Source organism: Leguminivora glycinivorella, chromosome Z (assembly GCF_023078275.1).
Source record: "Leguminivora glycinivorella isolate SPB_JAAS2020 chromosome Z, LegGlyc_1.1, whole genome shotgun sequence".
NCBI lineage: Eukaryota > Metazoa > Arthropoda > Insecta > Lepidoptera > Tortricidae > Leguminivora > Leguminivora glycinivorella.
In genome coordinates this window covers 5713711-5736639 of record NC_062998.1, presented here as the reverse complement: position 1 = coordinate 5736639, position 22929 = coordinate 5713711, and the positions used below count along the sequence as shown (strand labels likewise).

Below are 22929 nucleotides of genomic sequence, written 5' to 3'. Positions count from 1 at the left end.
TACTGAGCCTGACTGAAATAGCATGACTCGTCCGTTTCATTTCTTCACACCACATATGTTTACCCAAAGAGGAGAATAAGGATTTTAATGTACCATTCAACCAATCAGAACCCTAGGCCACTCTACAACCATGTCTAAATGACAAGCAGTAAGAGATTTCTTACAATCTGATTTATATCGTCACTATGACATAGTTCTACAGTGGCCTAGGGTTCCGATTGGTTGCCTGTACGCTATTTTATTTGTCTGCGATTATTCGCAAAGGAACTTAAGCGTAGCTCTGCGCATGCTCCAAGGTCAAGTTCGCGAACTTATTCCCTTTGTCGACCCAGTTCTTGAGCCGGCCGCGCAACTCCTCCAAGCTCTTCGATTTCGCTTTGTTTATCCTCTTGTACTTCACGTCCTTTGGTTTCGTCACGTTCCGGTGATTAGACATGACTCGATTGTACGTCACTACAGGGTTCCGTTCCGTTTCCTCGTCACTCTCTGTAGCTTCGTCGTCGGAAGCGGTTTTCTTTGGAACATAACTGTACGCCCAGGTATCGTTCTTCTTATCATCATCTATGCTTTTGAGTGCCTCTGTCAACACGACGCTTCTCATGCGGAAGTTGTCGCGTCGTTGAGAGAGAAGACTAGTTGTCTCTTTCTGTTTCTCTTCGTCCGTCTTATTGTCTTTGAGCTCTTTCTCTGTCGAGTTCTGAGCGCTTAGGCCTTTCATGGAATCCGCGTCGGCTTCTTCTTCAACGCTGTAAACAGTCTCTAAGATCTCTGGACGCCGTAGGAAGCCGTTCGAACGGCGAATGATGCTGTATTTTAAATTTGGATCGATAGCGTCTGAGATGGATCGTACGATGGTGACAGAATCAGCGTTTCTGAAGCGTGGGACGTGTGGGAGATTGCTACAGTCTGAATCCACGTCTTCCATAATGACAGCAGAGTCAGAATCGTTGAGGCTATCGAAGTCGGCGATTTGCGTGTCTTGAAGCATTTCTCTAAAGTCGGGGATGGCTTGTGTAGGTTCTATTCCGTTTTCGAGTAGTTTCGCTTGCAGGGCTTCGATGGCTTTATGCTGTTTGGCGATGATGGATTCTCTGACGGTGATGATGTTGCAGATTTCCTTCTGCTTGCGGACCAGGCGGGACTCGAAGAGTAGGAGCTGGCTGGAGAGGGACTTGAGCTGGTTGGCCTTCTCTATTTGGAGGCGGGAGACTAGGTCCTCTTGGATGCGATGCGCGCGCCGCCAGGTGAGGAGCTGGTGGGCTTGCGCGCGGTACTTCATTCTTAGGTCTCTGTAAAGACGGATGTACTATTTAGAAACTTGGAACTTTATGACTTAACTGGGACTCACGATTCTGATAAAGCAGGATATATTTGGCATGATAACGCTTCATATCTTAGCCACTTATCATTTGTTCTGTAGTTATTAGAAAAGGTGGGATACGACTCCAACAAAATAGACCTTTTCGAATAATGTTTTCAAAGATCTTTGTGAAGTGCTAAGTTTAATTTTAAGACGATACGGGAGGGGTCAATTCTCCATACAAACGCTCTCGACTATTTCCTCCCTGGTTTTTAAAGATAGAGCAATGATTTTTTCAACACAGATTATTATTATTTTTATCCTTGTTGGACCGTTTTTTTTTTGATATTTTTATTTTTAAAGACGATAGAGCCAATCAAAAATTTCCGAAAAGGGCCTTTTTCATTATGGCGCAAAAAAGGTGTGATACTCAAGATTGGACACAGATCATTTTATTGTTATTCAGATTCTCAAATTTCGTTCCGGTTGATTAAGTTTTGAAGGAGGAAACAGTCGAGAGCGGAACCTCGATTTGAAAGATTTTTTTGCAATATCTTTTAACTGAGTTGTTATTAATGGATATTTTTTTTTTCATAAATCTAGTTAATAGCACTAGTATATTTAACTAAAATTCCCAAATTGAAAGGTGGGCTCCTTTCCATTTTAGGGTTTTCGCTCCTGTAGTGTCTTAAAGGTGTGTGTGTGGGTACCTAATGGTTCTCCTGGCTTCCTCCAGCGTTGTGGCCTCTATAGGGTCCGTAAGAGAGGCCGCTAGCGACACGTCGGGCTCCGTAGGGCTGTTGAGGGCTGACTCGCTCCGGCTGTGGACAAAAAGAGGTGCATACTGTAAAACTCTCATTTGCTAATTATAATAATAGGCTAGTTTCCTATACTTAAAATATTTTATGCAGTGCACGAAATAAAGCACCACAAAATTAGAAGAAATATATGGACAGCGGTTATGTTTAAACATAATTTCTATTTAATAAGTCAAACATTAAGATAAAGTAAATTAATTGACAGTGACGTCACTCCTCGGTATTCCATAGTAATTCCATATTAGCAAATCGTTTTGACAGTTCTTAAAAAGAAGCTGATTTGAATTTGCTATGGAGCATTCCGCACTTTTCGAATTTAATGCGAGCGAAGTCGCGGGCAAAAGCTAGTTCTATATAAATATTATATTCAAATATGTATCCTTCTCGGTCAAAAAATACTTAGTCAATAAAAACTCAATGATTTATTGTCATAAGTCATAACATTCCTATAGTACAGTCGGCTACAAAGAGATGTATCCACTTTTTCACGTTATTGCATTGTATTGTGTTGTGTGTGTTGTGTTGTTGTTGTTGTGTTTGCCCGGTTTAGAATTTCACCACCCCCTTTCTTCCCGTGGGTGTCGTAGAAGCCGACTGTGGGATATGGGTTAAATTGTGGCGTAGGCGAGAGGCTGGCAACCTGTCACTGCAATTGCACAATTTTAGTTTTCTTTCAACCTCTTTTTGCCAGGAGTGGCACTAAAACTCTGCCTACCCCTTTATGGGATACAGGATACAGGCGTGATTGTATGTATGTATGTATGCATTGCAATAAGGTGAAAAAGTGGATACATCTCTTTGTAGTCGACTGTACACTGCATCACGTCAAAATTGGCAAATACATAATTACTAATTTCGTCATCAATTTAGCAGTTTAAAGCAGCAGTTTTAGTCGTTAAGTTTTTGACGACCGGTCTGGCCTAGCGGGTTGTGACCCTGTCTTCTAAGCCACGGTCCCGGGTTCGAATCCCGGTAAGGGCATTTATTTGTACTGTGATGAGCACAGATATTTGTACTTGAGCCATGGATGTTTTCTATAGTATTTCTATATTATATATATCGTCGTCTGAGTACCCATAACACAAGCCTTCTTGGTAAGCTCGTGGGGCTCAGTCAAAGTCCTAAATCCACTGAAAATCAGCGTCGTGGCACTATGTGCTCCGACACATGCTGAGTGGCATCCTTTTTGGAACAACAATCTGTACATTTACCACTTATGCAACTGCCAAGATGTAACGTGTTGTTTCGAATAAATTTTATTTCATTTAAATATATATGTAATTAAAAGCGCGTAGAGGTAATATTAAGTGCCAATGCTACGCAAATTGGTACGAAATGTTATAAATCCACATTAACTCCATGTTTTGAGGACTTTGACGATGATTTCATTAAATCGGAATCTCACATGTGGCTGTCACAGAATTCTCGGGCTTAATGAGAAGGTACTGCAGAGATGTGTGTCATGGACTAAACAATGGTAAATGAGATATACCACTCTCTGAACTTGTCGCATGCTGTGAATCGTCTGACAGTTCCAATTGGCTTTTGGAGGATGGAATGATGATCGACACAGTACCCACGACCGTTAAACCGGTTGTTGTCAGTTTTAGTTCCATTAATGTCCGTTGAACTTTATTGGAGACCGCCACTAGTATAATATAAACGTGTGAAGGTTTCGTGTTGTGTGATGGGAAGGGGGCATTTTTTTGTATGGAATTGGCGTTCTTCTTCTAGTGAGTAGGTATTATCCTTTGATCGACACTGACAAATTTTAAACGAACATAAAGTAGTTGTTTAGTGTAACTTAAGAGATATAGATATGTCATAACATAACTCCCTAGGGAATACGATTTTTTTATAACTCCCGCTCCGCCTGCGTATAGCTTATTTAGTGTGCGGGTGTCATGAAAAATGTATCGTCGAAGATCGGGAGAGCTACTTACTGACTAAGGATACAATTTAAGGGCTCTCAGAGTATCCGTTTCAGATGAATCCTTAGCCAGAAAAGGTGGCTACTTACGATCCTTGACCTCTAAATTCCATGAAATGGATTGTATAAAGCACAGTATAATAAAGAATAGTATCCAGCAATTGTGAAATTAATTCGTTGGTACTATCGTACAGTATGGCCACTCCCCCTCCCCATTGAAAGTGCCGCCCACCAGCTCTCTGTTACCTCACTATTGCCGCCTGTCAAAAACGCGATCAGTGGACCTGTCATATCTCACTCACACAAGCATGGTACGCGTTCACCTTCACGAGCTTAGATTGTGTGCGTCTAACGCACCTCTTTCATATATTTATCGCCATTGTCCGAGGTGTGATTCCAAGTATTTAAATTTTATGGTATATCATTCACTTATGGCGTATCTGTTGAGTGTTGCTAATCTTCACAAACACGTGGGATCTAATTAAAAATGTAGTACGAGCATCTCGAATAGGCAAAATGGGAACAGTAGACGATTCCTGACAGTAAAACGTTATGTTAATGTATCTTTTTTCCTGTGATCTAAAATTAAATTTGTCTCCCGAAATGTGCCACCCGTCCCGATCCTGCGCTGCTTTCTGCAAGTTACTGACGTGGTGCTTAGGTAGATCCGACGCCACAATGTTTTCCCATCGATATACCCATTTCTCAAAACTGAAAGTTACAAGTTACAAGCGGAAGTTTCTTTCCAACTTGTCATATTAGACATTGACAACCACTTGTAAATTGTAACTTGTAGCTTCGAGAAATGGGCCCCAGATATCGTAATCGTAGCTGGCTATCTCTATCGCTCGTCCATGCAAGCGCGACAGAGACAGACTGCCTTTTGATCGGCTTGACTGTCATTTCGGCTAGGTCGCTAGGTCGTAAGAGCGATAGGGCTAGATAAGAGCTTACGAAGCGTTACGGCTCAGCCACGACATTGGTCTAAGCGCGACAGCGGTGAGCGGCGGGCATACATTGGAGCAAGACACAGCGATGGGACTTTTCATTCGCACGTATGGCTGCCGCTCACCGCTGTCGCACTTAGACCAATGTCGTGGCTGGACCGTTAGCGATTGAAGCCTTGGGACGGCCACCAGTCGGTCGTCTCAAATAATATCTATTGACAACCCGATCCAACTCTATGTAGGTGACCGAACCAGCGATATCTGCAGGGTTATTCACTTTTCGCCGAATTTCACACTGAAAAAAATTATTACACTAACTTGTAGGTAGTAATGTTTTTTTTTAATCCCGAGGGTTATATTCATGATTATTATTCAGAATAAACTCTTTCACATTTGACTTTTATTAGCACCAACATCCGCTCATTTTCAAAATGCGCCATCATCAAAATGTAATCGTAAAAGTAATCTAAGCGCCCACAAAATAATAAACGGCAATGTGCACATTCCGCGACTCGTTTCCCTGAAGCACAGTCAAGAACACAGCTGTGAATACAAAGTGCCAAAAATATATATATACACACCGTAATGTACAGGCTATAAAGTTCTGTATACATGCTTTTGGAAGTTTGTCTGTAGTCACAGCTGTGTTGTTGACTGTACCTTGGCAATTAACGTAAATGCGTGTCACTTTCCGTTTTCATAGTATCAAATAAAATCAAAAGTGAGGATGTTTACATGTTTACAAGGAATGAAGAGAAATAAGATACCTACGGCACGATGACAAGAACTACTTGTGACGGAAGATAAAGCTGAACGAGCGTCTTTCTACAGTTTCTACGTGTAATCACAATCATTACTCTAAAATGATACATCTGTGTAATATTATGAGTTTAAAATTTTTTAAGCTATGTAAAACTAGCAGGGTTAGCACATGATTGACACGTGAGAATGTCGCCGCGAGATAGACCTTATCCCCCTTATTCATAAACGTACTCTAAAGTTATCAAGCTGATAAAGTTCGTTTGTCCCTTTCCGACGTATTGGTGTGATAGAAAAGGACAAACGAACTTTATCGGCTTGATAACTTTAGAGTACGTTTATGAATAAGGGGGTATGTCATTAATGCAATTTAAAAAAGACGTGTAATCTATCTCCCGTCGACATACTCTCGCGACAATCAGTGGCTCGTTTCTCGAAAAGTACAAGCCTTGTATTACAAGTGTGTTTCCATGACAACCCATACGATTTGACAGTTCGCGCACTTGTAATACAAGGTTTGTACCTTTCGAGAAACGGGCCACTGGTATAATATTATGGTAAATAATATAGCCATGGTAGGTATTCCATGCATGGTACCGATTTGAGCGTAACCTCGAGACAGACGACAGCGGAACACACGAGTATATTTTAACCAAAAATCCCATATAGAGAAAGGGGCTCCTTTCCATTTTACCATTTTCGCTCCTGTCGCGTCTTAAGGGTTTTAACGTTTACCCTTTCCAGATTTTCATCGTTGTAATATTTGTATATCGAGTAGGTATAATACATATGTGTACTGTGACACGAGTGCGGAAATCAAATCACATGTCTAAGAGACGGCTCAGACGGTTCCGTGTCAGTTAGGAATGGCACTAATAGGTGACATTCGGAATGAATTTACAGTAATGGAGTGTTTTTTTACGTGAGGTAACCGAGAGAGGGTGGGCAGCACTTTCAGCGGGGAGCGGGAGTGATCATACTGTACGATAGTACTCTTTATTATACTGTGACTAAAGTCTCAGTAGTGTTGTATCAGCTCAGGATCAATTCGTGACATTTGTCAAGCTCAATGGCCGCGTGTATTCGCTGCTGGCGTATCGTGGCGAATGTATGTCTATCTACAGTATCTACAACCTTAAACCTATTCGGGGCCGCTGGCGTAAAATTACTTGGCTGTAACGGGAGTTCCACGCCAAGGAGTACGCGCAAGGCATAAGCTGGAGCGGGAGCGATATTGTGTTATCGTCTTGAAAACCCCGAAACAGACAACTATTGAGATATTTATTTATTTATTTCATAATATAAAATTACAATATAAATTATTCTACCTTAATCTATACGAATTTATATTATGATCGTCAAGTATGATTATTATATAAAAATGTCAAATATTACAATTATATTATAATACAAATTTAAGAGTAATTAATTATAAAATTTATAAATAATCACAATGTCAATTTTTACATAAAAAGAAAAGAGAAAAATAATAGGTATCTCATAATGATCGTCAAACTAAAAATCAAAATAATAATGGATTACAGTCAATTTATATTAGGTACATGTCATTTCCATATACTCATTTACAGAATATAATGGATTCTCCAATAAAAAGATTCTCAATTGGCGTAATAAGGTTCTTTAGGTTTAATACAATCAATATCTCTAAGAAACGAATGTCTTTATCTCTTAAGTAGGTACCTACTGTTACTGATATGCCGACGGAAAGTTTCCAGAATTCTGAAATATTCACATACAAAAACTTCGGAAACTTTCCATACTTTGTATGGACTATTGTAGGTATGGTTGGAAACTTTCCATTTCACAAATTTAAATTCTTTTTATTTTGTTATTGACTAAAAAAACATGACAGAACAAGTGAACACAACCTTTACTACTTCCTAATGTTATCTGACATATGTCGTCATATGTGACATTATCTGGGTAAAGGGACCTTAGGTATTGTCGATGGCGCTTACGTCCCGCGGCGTCGTATTTGTACACGAACATCACTCATAACGCCGTAAGCGCCATCGACAATAAGGTCTCTTTATCCAGATAACGTCACATATATGTATGTACTGACAGTGACACTAACTTTTATGTTATTCTTCAAATTCTCTCATACTAGGTATCACTCATAAGTATGAAAACGAAAAAAAAATCGAATTCAACAATAAACAACATAGATTAAGATTAGCTTCTGTCGAATGTTGTGATGTTCTGTTGAATTTAACGGAAATCAAACAAATCACGGTAGTCTAAGAACAAATTAAATTATTTTCATTTGATTTGTATTTTTTATTAGTCACACTACTTTTTCATTTCATATCACATAGTATAATCCCGCTGACGCTTCTGGCTTAATCCCCAGGTACGGTGTAAGCACCAACATACCATGTCGCCCTACACGTTATAGTAATAACTTATACATCTACACCCTGTTTTTATTGAATTTCGTTAACTTTAAGGGAAGGTTCTTTAGATCAAATACTATTAATTTCTCTAAGAAACAAGAATTAAGATAATTACTGAACACGTGTTTGACAGCCTTTACCTAATGTTACTGTCAATCAATTTTATAAAAGCCACATGACACACACATACAATCACGCCTGTTTCCCAGAGGGGTAGGCAGAGATCACGGATTTCCATTTACTACGATCCTGACAAATCACTTTCGCTTCACACACTTTCATAACGTTTCTCGTACACGCTCGTCGGTTTCGAGTACTTCTGACCTGGGCTTTTTGCAATATTTCCCCGATATGAACAAGAAAAGTTCGCCTAGGTCTTCCACTTCCAACTGACCCTTCCAATCTTTTTTTCATATACTTTCTTCGTTACTCTCCTCTCATCCATCCTCGCTACTCTTTATTAGTTTGACTTGTTGTTCGTACAAATTCGGCTTGTATCATCAATATTGTGATTTATTCCGTCTACTGAAATACTTTTGTTTCAAACAGATAAACCCGCAACAAGTCGAATTTGTTTAATTCACAAGGCAAATTTCTTTCAGTGTATGCATATGGTTGTCTGAGTAGGTATAGGTACAATACAATACAATACAATACTCTTTATTGCACACCTTGATAAAATACAACAATACAAAACAAGGAAGAAACACGAACAAAGGTAAACAACAGGCGGTCTTATCGCTAAAGAGCGATTTCTTCCAGACAACCTTAAGGTAGCGGAAATTGATAAATTTATATAATGTCAGTAGGTGTCAGCAAATTCGAAGAAATAAACTTATCGCACAATATAGGCAAAAAAAATAAAATAAATATTATACATAAACATACATATATAAAGATAAACCATTGATATAGGTACCATTGGCGGCTGGTGAAAATTTCTGCTAGACAACACCAAAGCAAAAATAAACCTACCTTCAACATTAGGTACTTTACTAGTAATCAATTTTAGGCAAACCGGTGGGAATCGGCTTGTATGGACCAGCCGCTGCACCCACAACACAAGCCTTCTTGAGCTTACCGTGGGACAGTCAATCTGCGTAAGAATGTCTTATAATATTTATTTATTTATACCTAAGTATGTGAGAGCTTTGTGAGCTTAGTGTGCGTAGCCGAATGCACAAACGCTCACGAAACGCTCACGATAATATCTCTTTCGTAGCTATCTATCTCTATCGCTCTTGCGTATTGGCGCGACAGAGCCAGACTACATTTCAGCGGCGTTTCGGTGGCGTCTCGCGTCGCAGAAATGCCATTCGGCTACAGGAATTGATATATTAAGATATATTGATATATTATTAGGTTAAGGTTAAGATATACAATTTAAATTGTTTAAAAAATGAGCGCATCTTGCTATTGAACTTAACAGTTTGGCAAGTTTTTTAATGTAAAAAATTAGTTTAAGTTGTTTTTTCAAAATAAATTAAAAAAAAAATATTTACCATACAATTATAATAAGAATTGTTAAAATGCGTCTGTAAGTGAAAGTATCTCTGAATATACAAAGTTACAAACACAATAATTATCGCTCGAATAACCGGTCCAATGCAAACAATATGGATGCCAATCAAATGTAATTAAAAAGTTATTTTCTCTCTGACTAATAATTACTCAAGTCTACAAAACAAACAAGAGTTTTTATATCTTAAATTTATAGTAATACGGTGAAAAAACGTACGGAAGTAACCTGGACTTAAGTCTGTTCGGAATGACTATATCAAATTAGCCGTAACGGTATAATTATATTAATTATATGCAGATTCGTGACATACTAAATGTATTGTGAAATTACACTTGATGAACACTAGAGGACTGGATAAGGTTAACCAAAAATAGAACTAAGGTACAGCGGGGCAAATTTCGACTAGGGGACAATTGTAACTAATCCATTTTTTCCATAATTACACTATGATGTTGAGTTCTACATGTATCCACTGAACACGCCTACCATATATAACCGGTGGACACTTTATTTAATAATGCAAACATTGTAAAACATGGAAAAAATGGAACTGTTACATTTTCTCTTAAGTCGAGATTTTCCCCGCTGTATCTTATAATACGTTTTACGGCGATAAATATTTATACTTACGTCTAGATTCAGTTTACACTGTAAACTAAAAACAGTATATAATTTACGCTTTACGCTAAAAACAGTATATAATTTAACGTTTATAACGTCGTACTTTGCACCCTAAGCAATTCACCGCTCCCCAGCTGTCGTCTCTTGGTTGAATGCATTTCCGTTGGAGAAACGGTCAACTAAACCGATTAAAACGCAGTCTGGCTCTGTCGCCGCCAATACGGAAGAGCGAGAGAGATAGCTACGATAACGATATTATCTCTTGTGCATTTGGCTACGTACCCTGACGACATGCAGCTTTGTGCGATTCACACAGGCTACACTGACAGAAATTTGCATTGTGAATTTAACAAGTTCGACTTGTTGCGGGTTTATCCGTTTGAAACAATAGTTATACAAGGGGGCAAAGTTGTATTTTAACGCCGAGTGTGGAATTGAAAAACGAGCAAGTGAAAGGATTTTATAGTTGAACCACGAGCGAAGCGAGTGGTTCGAGAATAGAATCCTGAACTTGCGAGTTTTTTAACACACGAGAAGTAAAATACATTTGCACCCAAGTGTAACACAAAGCTTTTCCCCTCACTATAGCGAGGAAACTACAACGCAAAAAATGCGTTTATCACTGCTTCCAGTAGTTCCACAGGTGGTAAATCATCTTTATTACTAGATTCACCTACTTTTATCAATTTTAAAGCAGTTAATTTGACTTTATTCAAGGTCAAATTACTTTACCCACTAGTGGCTAAAATGCGTTTTTACCCGCTGGTATTAAAGGACAAAACACGTGTTTCCGAGCTAGTGAGGGGAAAAAGTATTTTAGTAAACGGAATAAATCACAATATAAATAAATCTAAATATATAAAAGAAGAAGCTGACTGACTGACTGACTGACTGACTGACTGACTGACATATCAACGCACAGCCGAAACCGCTGGTCCTAGAGATTCCAAATTTGGCACATGGGTTCCTTATATAGTGTAGAGGAGCACTAAGAAAGGATTTTTCAAAATTCACCTCCTAAAGGGGTGAAATGGGGGTTCAAAGTTTGTATGGGGAAACAAGATTAGTTTGACTGTTCTATTCGAAACTTCACAGGAGGATTCCTAAAAGCATATGACTAAATACGTGTTTCAGGTTTTTTGAAAATTTAACCCCTAAAAGGGTGAAAAGGGGGTGATAAAGTGAAAAAACCAATATGGGTATCGTTTTTATGGTTTATCGGGTCACTGATCACGATAAATACAACGCTTTTAAAATCTAACAAGGCGGAAGTGATATACCTTCTCCCCTGTTGTGGTGCAATGGGGTTTAAATATAAAAAATATATATAAATGAAGAAACTGACTGACATATCAACGCACAGTCGAAACCGCTGGTCCTAGAGATCTATAATTTGGCACGTAGGTTCTTTATATGGAGTAGAGGAGCACTAAGAAAGGATTTTTCAAAATTCATGTCCGAAGGGGGTGATATGGGGGTTCAGAGTTTGTATAGGGAAACAAGATTAGTTTGACCGTTTTATTCGAAACTTTACAGGATTCCTAAATACGTGTTTCAGGTTTTTTGAAAATTTAACCCCTAAAAGGGTGAAAAGGGGTTGATAAAGTCAAAAAACCAATATGGGTATCGTTTTTATGGTTTATCGGGTCGCTGATCACGATAAATACAACGCTTTTAAAATCTAACGAGGCGGAAGTGAAATACCTTCTCCCCTGTTATGGTGCAATGGGGTTTAAATATCAAAATTATCATATGCATTTAGTTTTAAATATTTATTGGACATAAAACTTAAATAACAAATAAATAATATCTAACTCTAAAAAATAATAATAAAAGCAACTTAAAATTAAATTAAAAACTAAAATTAACTAAAATGAATTGGATTTATTTTTTATGTTTACTTCTGGTTCAAGAGATTTCGAATTGACACGTGATTTCTTTAGAGGTGCACTAAGAAAAGATTTATCAAAGTTGACCTCCTAACATGATCATTTAACAGTGACAGGGGATGGGAGGGGATTGGGATAGGGATAGGGATAGGGATAGGGATAGGGATAGGGATAGGGATAGGGATAGGGATAGGGATAGGGATAGGGATAGGGATAGGGATAGGGATAGGGATAGGGATAGGGATAGGGAGGGATAGGGATAGGGATAGGGATAGGGATAGGGATAGGGATAGGGATAGGGATAGGGATAGGGATAGGGATAGGGATAGGGATAGGGATAGGGATAGGGATAGGGATAGGGATAGGGATAGGGATAGGGATAGGGATACTTAGTAGTACTTTTTACCCACTGACCATAGATACTGGCTATGTGGGTTGTATGAAGTTTTCCCAGAGTGTATATAGAATACATACTATTACATACCTACTCGTACCCACTACCTACGCCGTGGTCGCTGTGTAACATTTCTACAATATTTGCAAGCATTTCTTTAAAAAAATAGTTATATGTATTATCTAAATAATCGCAGACTAATGTACCTACATAGAAACCTACGGATCCAAATGAAAATCTTAATTTTTGTATACGTTTGAATAATTCTTTTAGTACGCGGGCGAAGCCGCGGGTACAAGCTAGTAATAAATAAATATTGGGGGACACCTTCCACAGATCAATCTAGCCCCAAACTAAGCAAAGCTTACTATGGGTGCTAGGCGACGATATACAGATTCAGATTCAATATACAATTCAATATTCATTCACGATTCAATATACATACTTAAATAGATAAATACATACTTATACTCGTAATAAAAAAAAAAAAAAATCATCTCGTAATACATAGAAAACATCCATGACTCAGGAACAAATATCTGTGTTCATCACACAAATAAATGCCCTTACCGGGATTCGAACCCGGGACCGCGGCTCAGCAGGCAGGGTCACTACCAACTACGCCAGACCGGTCGCCAATATTGATGATACAAGTCGAATTTGTTCGAACAACAAGGTCAAACTTGTTAAAAGATATTTGATTGAATCAGCCAAACATATGTTTACAACAATATATATGTCATGTTCTCATGTTGCTCTTATAAAATGATGATGATTCAAATGACGGGTATCTTGTAGAATGTACTAGTTACAACTTAACTTGTTGTTTGAACCAAAGAGCACTTAGGCGCTATTTTAACGAAAAAACTTATTGAACATGAAAACTGGTTGTTTTTACTCTCAGTATATAGAGCACAATGGTTGACGTGTCGTAGTTAAGAGGAGTCAGTCTCTACACAGAAAGACGAAGAATTGAGAATGCTGTAATGTCTACCTCACTCGGTGAAGCAGGGCTATACTGACTTAAAACTTCAACTACTGTGGATCATATTGAAACACACACGGAGCCTACGCTCCAAGCATCGATTCAGGAGGGGAAGCGGAAGAGGGGGGAGTGGTGAGTGTGGGGGGGGGGGGAGTTAATCCAAACTAGTATCCTTAGTCCGTTTTCACATTAGCCGACCCAATATCGAATGTCGGGAGGATTTCTATTGAAAAAAAAACCAAGATGGCGCCTGTAATGTATGAGATATCGGTCCTACATTCGATATCGGATCGGATGGGATAATGTGAAAATTCACTTAGTAGCGCTATGCAAAATGGCGTCAGTTGGTTCAGCGTGCGTCGAACAGCAGCCATAGATTTACTATACGATACGATCGAAATCGATGTACTGATGAGTGTGGCGTGTCTTGGTCCCATACAGAAGTGTAATGTTGACTAGAGACGCTATGGAAACGCTCGTGTGGCCTGGCGTTTAGTCCCACTCACCAGTGTTACTTATATAGACTAGAAGCAGACGCTATGGAAACGCCAGTGTGACACGTTCCTTAGTTCCATACAGTGTTATGCAATAAAGCCGCAATCACACGGTCGTCAACTAAGCGTGTGAACGTATTGATTTATCTCCCTTTTTGTATGTGAACTGTACTGTTAAGAATCAGCCACACGATTCATCATCTTGCATTGTGCAAAAAGGTTGTGATCGTGTGCGAAAACCTACTTTTTTTACACCCCCCGACCCCGTGTGGTGACGGGTTAAGAATTTCACCACCCCCTTTCTTCCCGTGGGTGTCGTAGAAGTCTGTGGGATATGGGTTAAATTGTTAGAGGCGAGAGGCTGGCAACCTGTCACTGCAATGGCACAATTTCGATTTCTTTCAACCCCTTTTTGCCAAGAGTGGCACTGAAACTTTAGTAGTTTATGTGCTCTGCCTACCCCTTTATGGGACACAGGCGTGATTGTATGTATGTACTTTTTTTTTACATCTTGCAAACAAGCAGTCAATGCCATGTAGGTTGTATTAGGTAACTGATTCTGGTACTAAATAATCCGCTAATTTAATTCTAGGTACATTTTACCTGGTAGAATCATAAAACATAATAGATGAAGCAAAGCGCGAATTCATAATTATTATTTTCGTAATGTTCCTTCTCGGCTAGGTCGATGAAACTTTTGTAGGTATGACATAGTATATAAATTGGTCCATATAAAAAAATAGTGTTTGTACCAAGAGCACTTGTTATACAGGATGATAAAAAAATTGTTTCGATTTTTTTTTCATGAATTCAAATCGTTAGGATTCAGAATTTTATAATTATGTAAACCTAAATTAAAATTTAGTACCTATAGGATATAAGTTAAAATTTAGTTTAAGTCAAATACATTGTATGCCCGAAAAGGGTAAAACTGTTGATACTCTCACTGAAAAATGTACCTAGTGTTACTTCCTGTACCTACACAGTTTAAACAATAAATATTTCTGTTTTCTGATTTCTGATTTAGGAGGGGTACTTTTTATACATATAGTTTTTAGTGCCATTAATGTTTGTACCTACATATTTTGAAAATCGTCACTTTCGTAGTTTAGGAAAATATTTATAAAACAGTTTTGGGGTTAATCGGGTGCTTTTCACCCCCGGGGGGTAACAGAGAGATTAAACTTTTTGCAGGGTATTACCTCTTTAAAAGGCATCATTTGATTATAATTTCGACCCAAAAACGCTGTGGTTTTTTTTTTTAGCTTATCCTGCTTATACGAGTACCTTTTGGTCGGTAACAATCTATACGACACGAAATTCTGTAATTTTTTGCTACGATCTATCCAAATCAGAACGTTTGTATTTGTATCAAACACAAATATGTATATTTTAATCAATTATAACTGCGTTGAAACCTTTTAGTGAACCCACAGACCGATTTTGCCTAAATTTAATCACAAATATAAAATAACAAACAAATGTTTAATCAACTTTCAAACATTTAATTAAAATACATTCATTTTAACGTCACGACACTCACGACACGCTGACGACACGACACGACACGACTGCTTATAATACACGGTGTAACATGAGACACCGAAAGTTTTTTAACTGCGTATTTCTGAGGGCAAAATAAAGATAAAATGTTATCTGGGGTCAAGCAAATTTCGGCAAAAAAAATTGTGTCATTTTTTTTGATGTATTTACACATAAAAAGTAGGTAAATGTTATTCGTAAAACTGACACTTAAAATAAAATAAAAAAACCGGCCAAGTGCGAGTCGGACTCGCCCACCGAGGGTCCCGTACAAACTTTCTTTCAAACTACCTAGTTAAAATAATCTCATGTTTTCATATAACTCAAATGACTTGACTAGAAGACAAAAGTATAGGGTACTAATGAGCATTATTGTGTATAGCGCCATCTCTTCGTGAATTCGCTAACTAATTTGCGCGACCTGTATACTATGTTGGTTTTTCAGGGATAATTCTTTATAATGTTAACCGATTTAAACAGTTTTTACTTTATTGGAAAGAAGACGGTTTACGTAACATCTCGTATTAATTTGAAGTACGATATACATTCGCAAGGGTGGGTAACTTGAAAGTAAAATATGAAAAGTTTTTTGTGAATAAAAAAAAAAGTTTCCAAGATACAAACACGATTATATTTTTCCTGTAATATTTAGCATACAACCAATGTTTCCTAAAATTTTCATAATTTTTAGTTGGTAAACTTCGGAGATAAGGGGGGGGAACGGTATTTTTTTTTACATTTTCCTTCAAAATTCTTTTTTTTCCACAACAAAAAAATTATAAAAAATAGTTTATTTACGTTCAATTTGCGCTCTTTCTAACGATATCCCACTTGATCTAGTAACTTGAAATTTACAGTTTGCCCCCCATTCATTTTGGCCATTTTCTACAATTAAAATTCATAAATTTAAAAAAATTATACTTTCTATTTGTAGAGGTTTACAATGTTCATAACTATTCCAAATTTCAAGTTGATAGCATTAGTAGTTCTCGAGATATTTAGGAATGTGACAGACGGACAGACAGACGGACAGTGTCGCACCATAAGGGTTCCTGTTTGTACCTTTTTGGTACGGAACCCTAAATACAATCGTTTTCTAAAAAAATACTTTTTTGCAATGAGCCAAAAACAGCGTTTTGTTCTGGGAAATAATAAGTGTTTGTAATTTTTTTTAATGCTTACAACTCTGAAAGTAGGCGAAATCCAGAAAAGTTTATATGACATTTTACTCTTCTAATATGATGATTGTTGTATTGTCTACTTTCTGTTTTATGTTAAACTACTTTAAAATCTTCAATAATGTATAAGTACTAACCATTATGGGCCATTTGTCTGAAATAATAAATAAATTAAAAATTGACAACGCTGTTAAAATTATTCGGTTTCCACATGTTGCACCGTGTATATGTCGCAGGGAAATGACCAAAACAGAGGTTTGATCAAATCTCTAAGGGATATGATCAAATCACGCAGGATGTCAAAATGGCGAATCCATTTCATTTCTCTAGAAAATTTCAGTCATTTGACTAAATCCCTATGTTTAGTGAAATCACAAAATCGGCCAATAGACATGCCACGTTTTGTCATTTCACTAGATTTGTTTAGCGATTTGATAAAATCCCTGAACCATAACAGTAAATTGACGAAACGAGCGTATAAAGTCAACTTGTTTTATCATTTCGCGACGAAACCTGTTCAGAGATTTGATCAAATCGCCATATTATATGTACCTACTTATACCATATTTCAGTTGAGACTTTTATCATTTCCCCAAAGTTTAGCGAAATGTTAAAAGAAATTGTCTTTTTGAGTTCGTTTCGTCAACTTACTGTCGTGGTTCAGGGATTTTATCAAATCCCTGAACAAATCTAGTGAAATGGCGAAACGTGGCTTATCTATTGGCCGATTTTGTGATTTCACTAAACAGAGTCAGGGAAATAGTCAAATGACTGAAATTTTCTACACCGTGTCCAATAAGTTTGAATACAGCACAAATAGCCAATAAAACAAAATGAACAAATAGTTACTACATTATTATTATATTTTATGAATGGCACTCTTATTTACTACATTCACAACAAATGTTTTGGAATAACTCCAGCATTAACTTGTTTACCAGCCTCAAACGCTTCTCAAACGGATCACACGCGGCACGCACCGTTTTCATCACATTTCATCCCAAATACTCTCGATAACCTTTTTGAAATGATCTAGGTTTATGATTTTATAAAAATTTAGTCTTCAAAGCATGCATGACCATACAAAATAGTCTAATACGCCTAAACCTGGAGGCCTGGGTGGCCACTCATGTTTCGGATAAAAAACTGCCAAATTAGTCTGAAACTACGCTAGAATACCATTTGCCGAATGTGCTGGAGGTGCGTCTTGTTGGGACACATGATACTCATTCCCAAGCATCCTTTTTAACTTTAAGGCATTTTTTTCTCCAAAACCTTGGTTTTAAAGAAAAAAACGTTGATTTTAACGCTTTTATCTGTAAGTACTGAAGGTAGTTTACCTCGCTTACATACTGCATCCCACACCTGGGCCGATGGTGAGCTCTGGAACCTAGGCACATTTTTCTAGTTACCCGGAACGTTATCTATCCTCGGTACCCATAATAGTTTATTTTGGACACGTGGCGTCTGTTTTATCACATACAGATTCTCCTTATAAAAAATAACTCGTCACCTGCGTGCCGAGCAAGTATTTTGTTGGCACTTTACCTCTTTGTTTTTCTTAGATACTTCGGAAATTTCATGTACTTTGTGCTTGTATTTTATTAAGAGGAATATACTCTTTAGTTTAAATAAGAATTTGATGGCCTGTGATCCCTATATCTTTAGAACTGAGGTAAAATGTGAGTATTCGGACTTATTGGACACGGTGTAGAGAAATGATAAAATGGATTCGCCATTTTGGCATCTTGCGTGATTTGATCATATCCCTTAGAGATTTGATCAAACCTCTGTTTTGGCCATTTCCCTGCGACATATATATCTATTTTTGTAATAATGAAAATGGAAAAATGAAAATGAAATATTTATTTTTCAAGTCAAGAGAAGTGGATCTAGCGCCGCGTCATACATATATCGAAATAGGCTACTTGACCCTTTATTAAAGTTTGTCTTATATTATTACTTATTGTCCAATTAACCGAAAAAAAATATCACTATATTTTATTATGACTTATGAACCGCTAAAATATTTTTAAAGAATACTTTTACATAATCAGGCAAAAAAACAACATCAGCCATGTCATCTATAGATTTTCTGTGAATGAAGTCATTCAGTGCGAGAACAACACTTTCTGACACGTTAAGTACGAGGTTTAAAGGTCATTATGTCAGTGATTGATTTGACATGAATTCTATGACGTCACTACACGGCCGACAGCGTTTTCGGTGGCCAAAAAAAAATTTGAATTAAAAATACGTAGTCATCGTACACATTGAATACCCAAAATCATTAAATACTGGTTTCTTATGTCAAATATTACAGAAGACAATCATTTATTGTGCCAAATTAGATATGAATCTAGTAGCTTATTGTCAAACGACGTCAACAGACGTCGAGAAAAGTCCGACAACGTGGTACCATGTCACCCGACATCACAAACAGCCATATTAGAGCCCATAATAGGCGTAATCCATAATTGCCGACCTGATGAAAAGCGGTGAGGAGGACTATACAGCGTGTGGATTCCATACGGGCAAATAATGTATCCAGTTATAGTATCTGATGATACGAGTCTCATAGGATAATCATTTTGTTAAAAAGTGTTATTAATTAAGAGTAATTAGTTTTTGATATCTGGCTAAGCAGCAATGTGCACCATCCAATTAATTTGATATGACATAAACGTCATGTCGTAATGACGTTTAGGGAGGTACGCTAATTGATGTGGACATAATACATTGCGTGCTGAATTATTATTGTATGAAAAAAATATCTCATCTATTAAAAAACACCATGTAGTTAGGCTCCTTAGGTCCGATACTAATCGTCATTAAGATATATTGGCCCGTATGGAATACACACGCTGTATGTCCGGACTACGTCACCCCACGTTGCTAATATCACAATTAAGCGACAAAGCCAAGAAGACAGCCTGTCAAAAACACGAACAGTCGACCTGTCATATTTCACTCATACAAGCATACGCGTTCACATACACGAGCTAAGACTGTGTGCTAGGAATGCGCCTCTTTCAATATAAGGTGCTAACAAATTAGTCACGGATATTTTAAGGGACGTTAATTAACATCAAAACAATGAACTTTCACTAGAAATTACTGAAAAAAATCATGATTTTTTTTGTTTTCATACCCTTAACAAAAAAAAATTATTTTAATTTATTTTCTAAATAACCATCCTCTGTAATGTAATTGCCTGTCAGGATGTTGAACAGTGTCTCTCATGTCACGTTAATAGTGTCTAGAGAGGTCTCATTTAATAATTTTATTAACGGGGTGTTTTAACATAGCATATTTGTTTCCTAGTTTTCTCTAAAAAAACATAACAAAACCTATGATGTCATAAATATACTCCAGGAGCGGAGTACTATCAGCCGTAAAAATATCCGTGACTAATTTGTTAGCACCTTATATATTTGATCGCCAGTGTCCGAGGTGTGATACAAGTTTCTAATGGGTTGGCAACGCGCATGTGACACCCCTTGAGTTGCAGGCGTCCGTAGGCTACGGTGACCACTTTCCATCAGGCGGACCGTATGCTTGTTTGCCACCGTTTAATACTACGTTTAAAAAAAAATCGCCAGACATGTCGAGTGAAGTCGCTCAATATCACATTGCCGTGGGATTACCGCCTAGTATATCCCTGGCTGAAATCGTACACTGTTCTGTATCCTGCATCCTGCAGTACACGGGAGTTGCGGAATTACCTGACAAACGTATTGGTCTATTGGTCATACAGGCGCCTGATGAGGCTTTGTTCGGAAACGATTAAAAATATTACCTAACACATGGTCGCGTGATAAACGATATAATGTCAGGCCGTCCTTTTCGCCATTTGTAAGTCCGATAGGGACGCACCGATACGATAAAGTTTATCCAATTAGTGTGCTACGCCACAATTTTCCGTACATGTTGTGTGGGGTAACAAAAGAGGAAAGTAACAAAAATGTATGGAAATTCTGGGACACTTTTTGTCTCCCAGTGAGATTGAAAGTACTCGTGATTCTGAGTACAATTGACCTAAAACTCCCTAAAAAAAATCAAAATAAAAAAATGGCAAAAAAAAGAAATGCTCATTATGTTATTTCATCGCGTTCGGCCCGAGAGTGGTTTTAAATATAAAACTAATGTATTTGCTGTTCGTCCGGCAGTTTAATGGCTTCGTTACGAGTAGTATCACTTATTAATCTTATTATTGAGTTCCACTCATATCACTCACCTATCAAATTGATACCACACCTTACGCTTCCGAACACAGTTCTCTCACTAATGGACCTACCGGTGTGAAATTCATTGTTGAGCTACCTCATGCATGACAGCCCTATGTTACTTCCGAACGCCCATTAGAAACTGCACTTTATAGCATGACTATAAGGTGTGTAATCGAACAAATGTAGGTATGCAAATTAGGGTTGTGCCATGTGATGGAAAGAAAATACTGCAAGGCTTTTCTGTGCAGCTTTTTAACTGATTAACTAAGTCAATAAAGAGAGAATGAAAAGTCACAAAAAATACATTCCTAAGAGCGGTTTTGCACGTCCGTTGTAGCCGTAGAAGTATGTAGATATTTTAGGATGTTGATACGCAATAATGTGTTAATTCCACATGAGTTTTGCAATAAAATGTCAACTTCAATCGTCAAATTTTTGAGTCGACATCTTATTGCAAAATGCATGTGGGATAACACATTATTGCGTATCAGCATTCAATTTATGGTAATTTATGCACTAGATCCGATCTCCGCCATCCGATTTCCTTCCGTCATTTTTAGGGTTCCGTAGTCAACTAGGAACCCTTATAGTTTCGCCATGTCAGTCTGTCCGTCCGTCCGTCCGTCCGTCCGTCCGTCCGTCCGTCCGTCCGCGGATAATCTCAGATAACTCACTAGACCACTAGAAAGCTGAAATTTGGTACCAATATGTATATCAATCACGCCAACAAAGTGCAAAAATAAAAAATGGAAAAAAAATGTTTTATTAGGGTAGTGCGTCCCCCCCCTCTAACCCCTATGAAAAAAATCACAAAAGTAGAACCCCCTACATGCAAAGTGGGGGCTGACCCTTATTTTTTTTTCATTCCAATCCCAACGTGTCATATATTGTTGGATAGGTATTTAAAAATGAATAAGGGTTTACTAAGATCGTTTTTTGATAATATTAATATTTTCGGAAATAATCACTCCTAAAGGAAAAAAAAGTGCGTCCCCCCCTCTAACTTTTGAACCATATGTTTAAAAACTATGAAAAAAATCACAAAAGTAGAACTTTATAAAGACTTTCTAAGAAAATTGTTTTGAACTTGATAGGTTCAGTAGTTTTTGAGAAAAATACGAAAAACTACGGAACCCTACACTGAGCGTGGGCCGACACGCTCTTGGCCGGTTTTTCTGTTTGACCAAACCAAAGAGTGTTTTTCTTTCTTTATCAACAACTGACGATTGAATGTCCCAAGTTTCGCTTGAAATTGTACACACCGAAGGTCGAAACTTCGGAGGGCCATCTGTGCTGAAAAACGTCGTACGATACACGTGCGAAAAGGAAATTCGTAACTCGTGTCGATTTAAAACACTCCCTTCGATCGTGTTCTATCTATGGCCACTCGTTTCGAACTTCCTTTCTTACGCACTTGTCTCGTAACTTGTCGTTTTACGTACTAAATTCTTTGTTCATCGATTTTTTCTGGTCAATTTTTGATACAGGTATTTGTGGTTTTAGGATAATTTTATAATCGTTTTATAAAACAATCATTATAGATAGATAGATAGATAGATAGAATACTCTTTATTAGCACACCTCAGCAAAAGATACAGTGGAGACAAAACAAATGATTATTATGTACCAGTCACATAAATAACTATTTTGTGTTACGAATAAAGATAATTATTATATTCTATTAACATGTCATTACATCAGAGGCCGGGAAAATGAGGATTTCCGGCCAAGTGGGTATATGGGGATAGGGATACGAGGCCGGGAATCCGTTTTCACGACGAGGCATGTATAGTGCTTTTCTCAAACATACAATGAAATAAAAAATAAATGCTCTAAAGGACAATATTTCATAAAAAAAAGTTACTTTGCAGGCCTAGGCCTAAAAAATAATATGAAATCCCTTT

General features: G+C 37.6%; 1 protein-coding gene across 1 annotated transcript in view; it reads right to left on the bottom strand.

Annotated features, from left to right (window-relative positions):
• Positions 1-202: 202 nt before the first annotated feature.
• The window catches only part of LOC125240618, a 329570-nt gene continuing 306843 nt past the window's right edge, over positions 203-22929 (bottom strand). The window contains exons 3-4 of the mRNA XM_048148582.1: positions 2011-2121; positions 203-1289 (exon numbers count right to left, since the gene is read on the bottom strand). Coding sequence (XP_048004539.1) covers positions 269-1289; positions 2011-2121 — 1132 coding nt within the window. The 3' untranslated portion in view covers positions 203-268. The remainder of the gene's footprint in view (positions 1290-2010; positions 2122-22929) is intronic.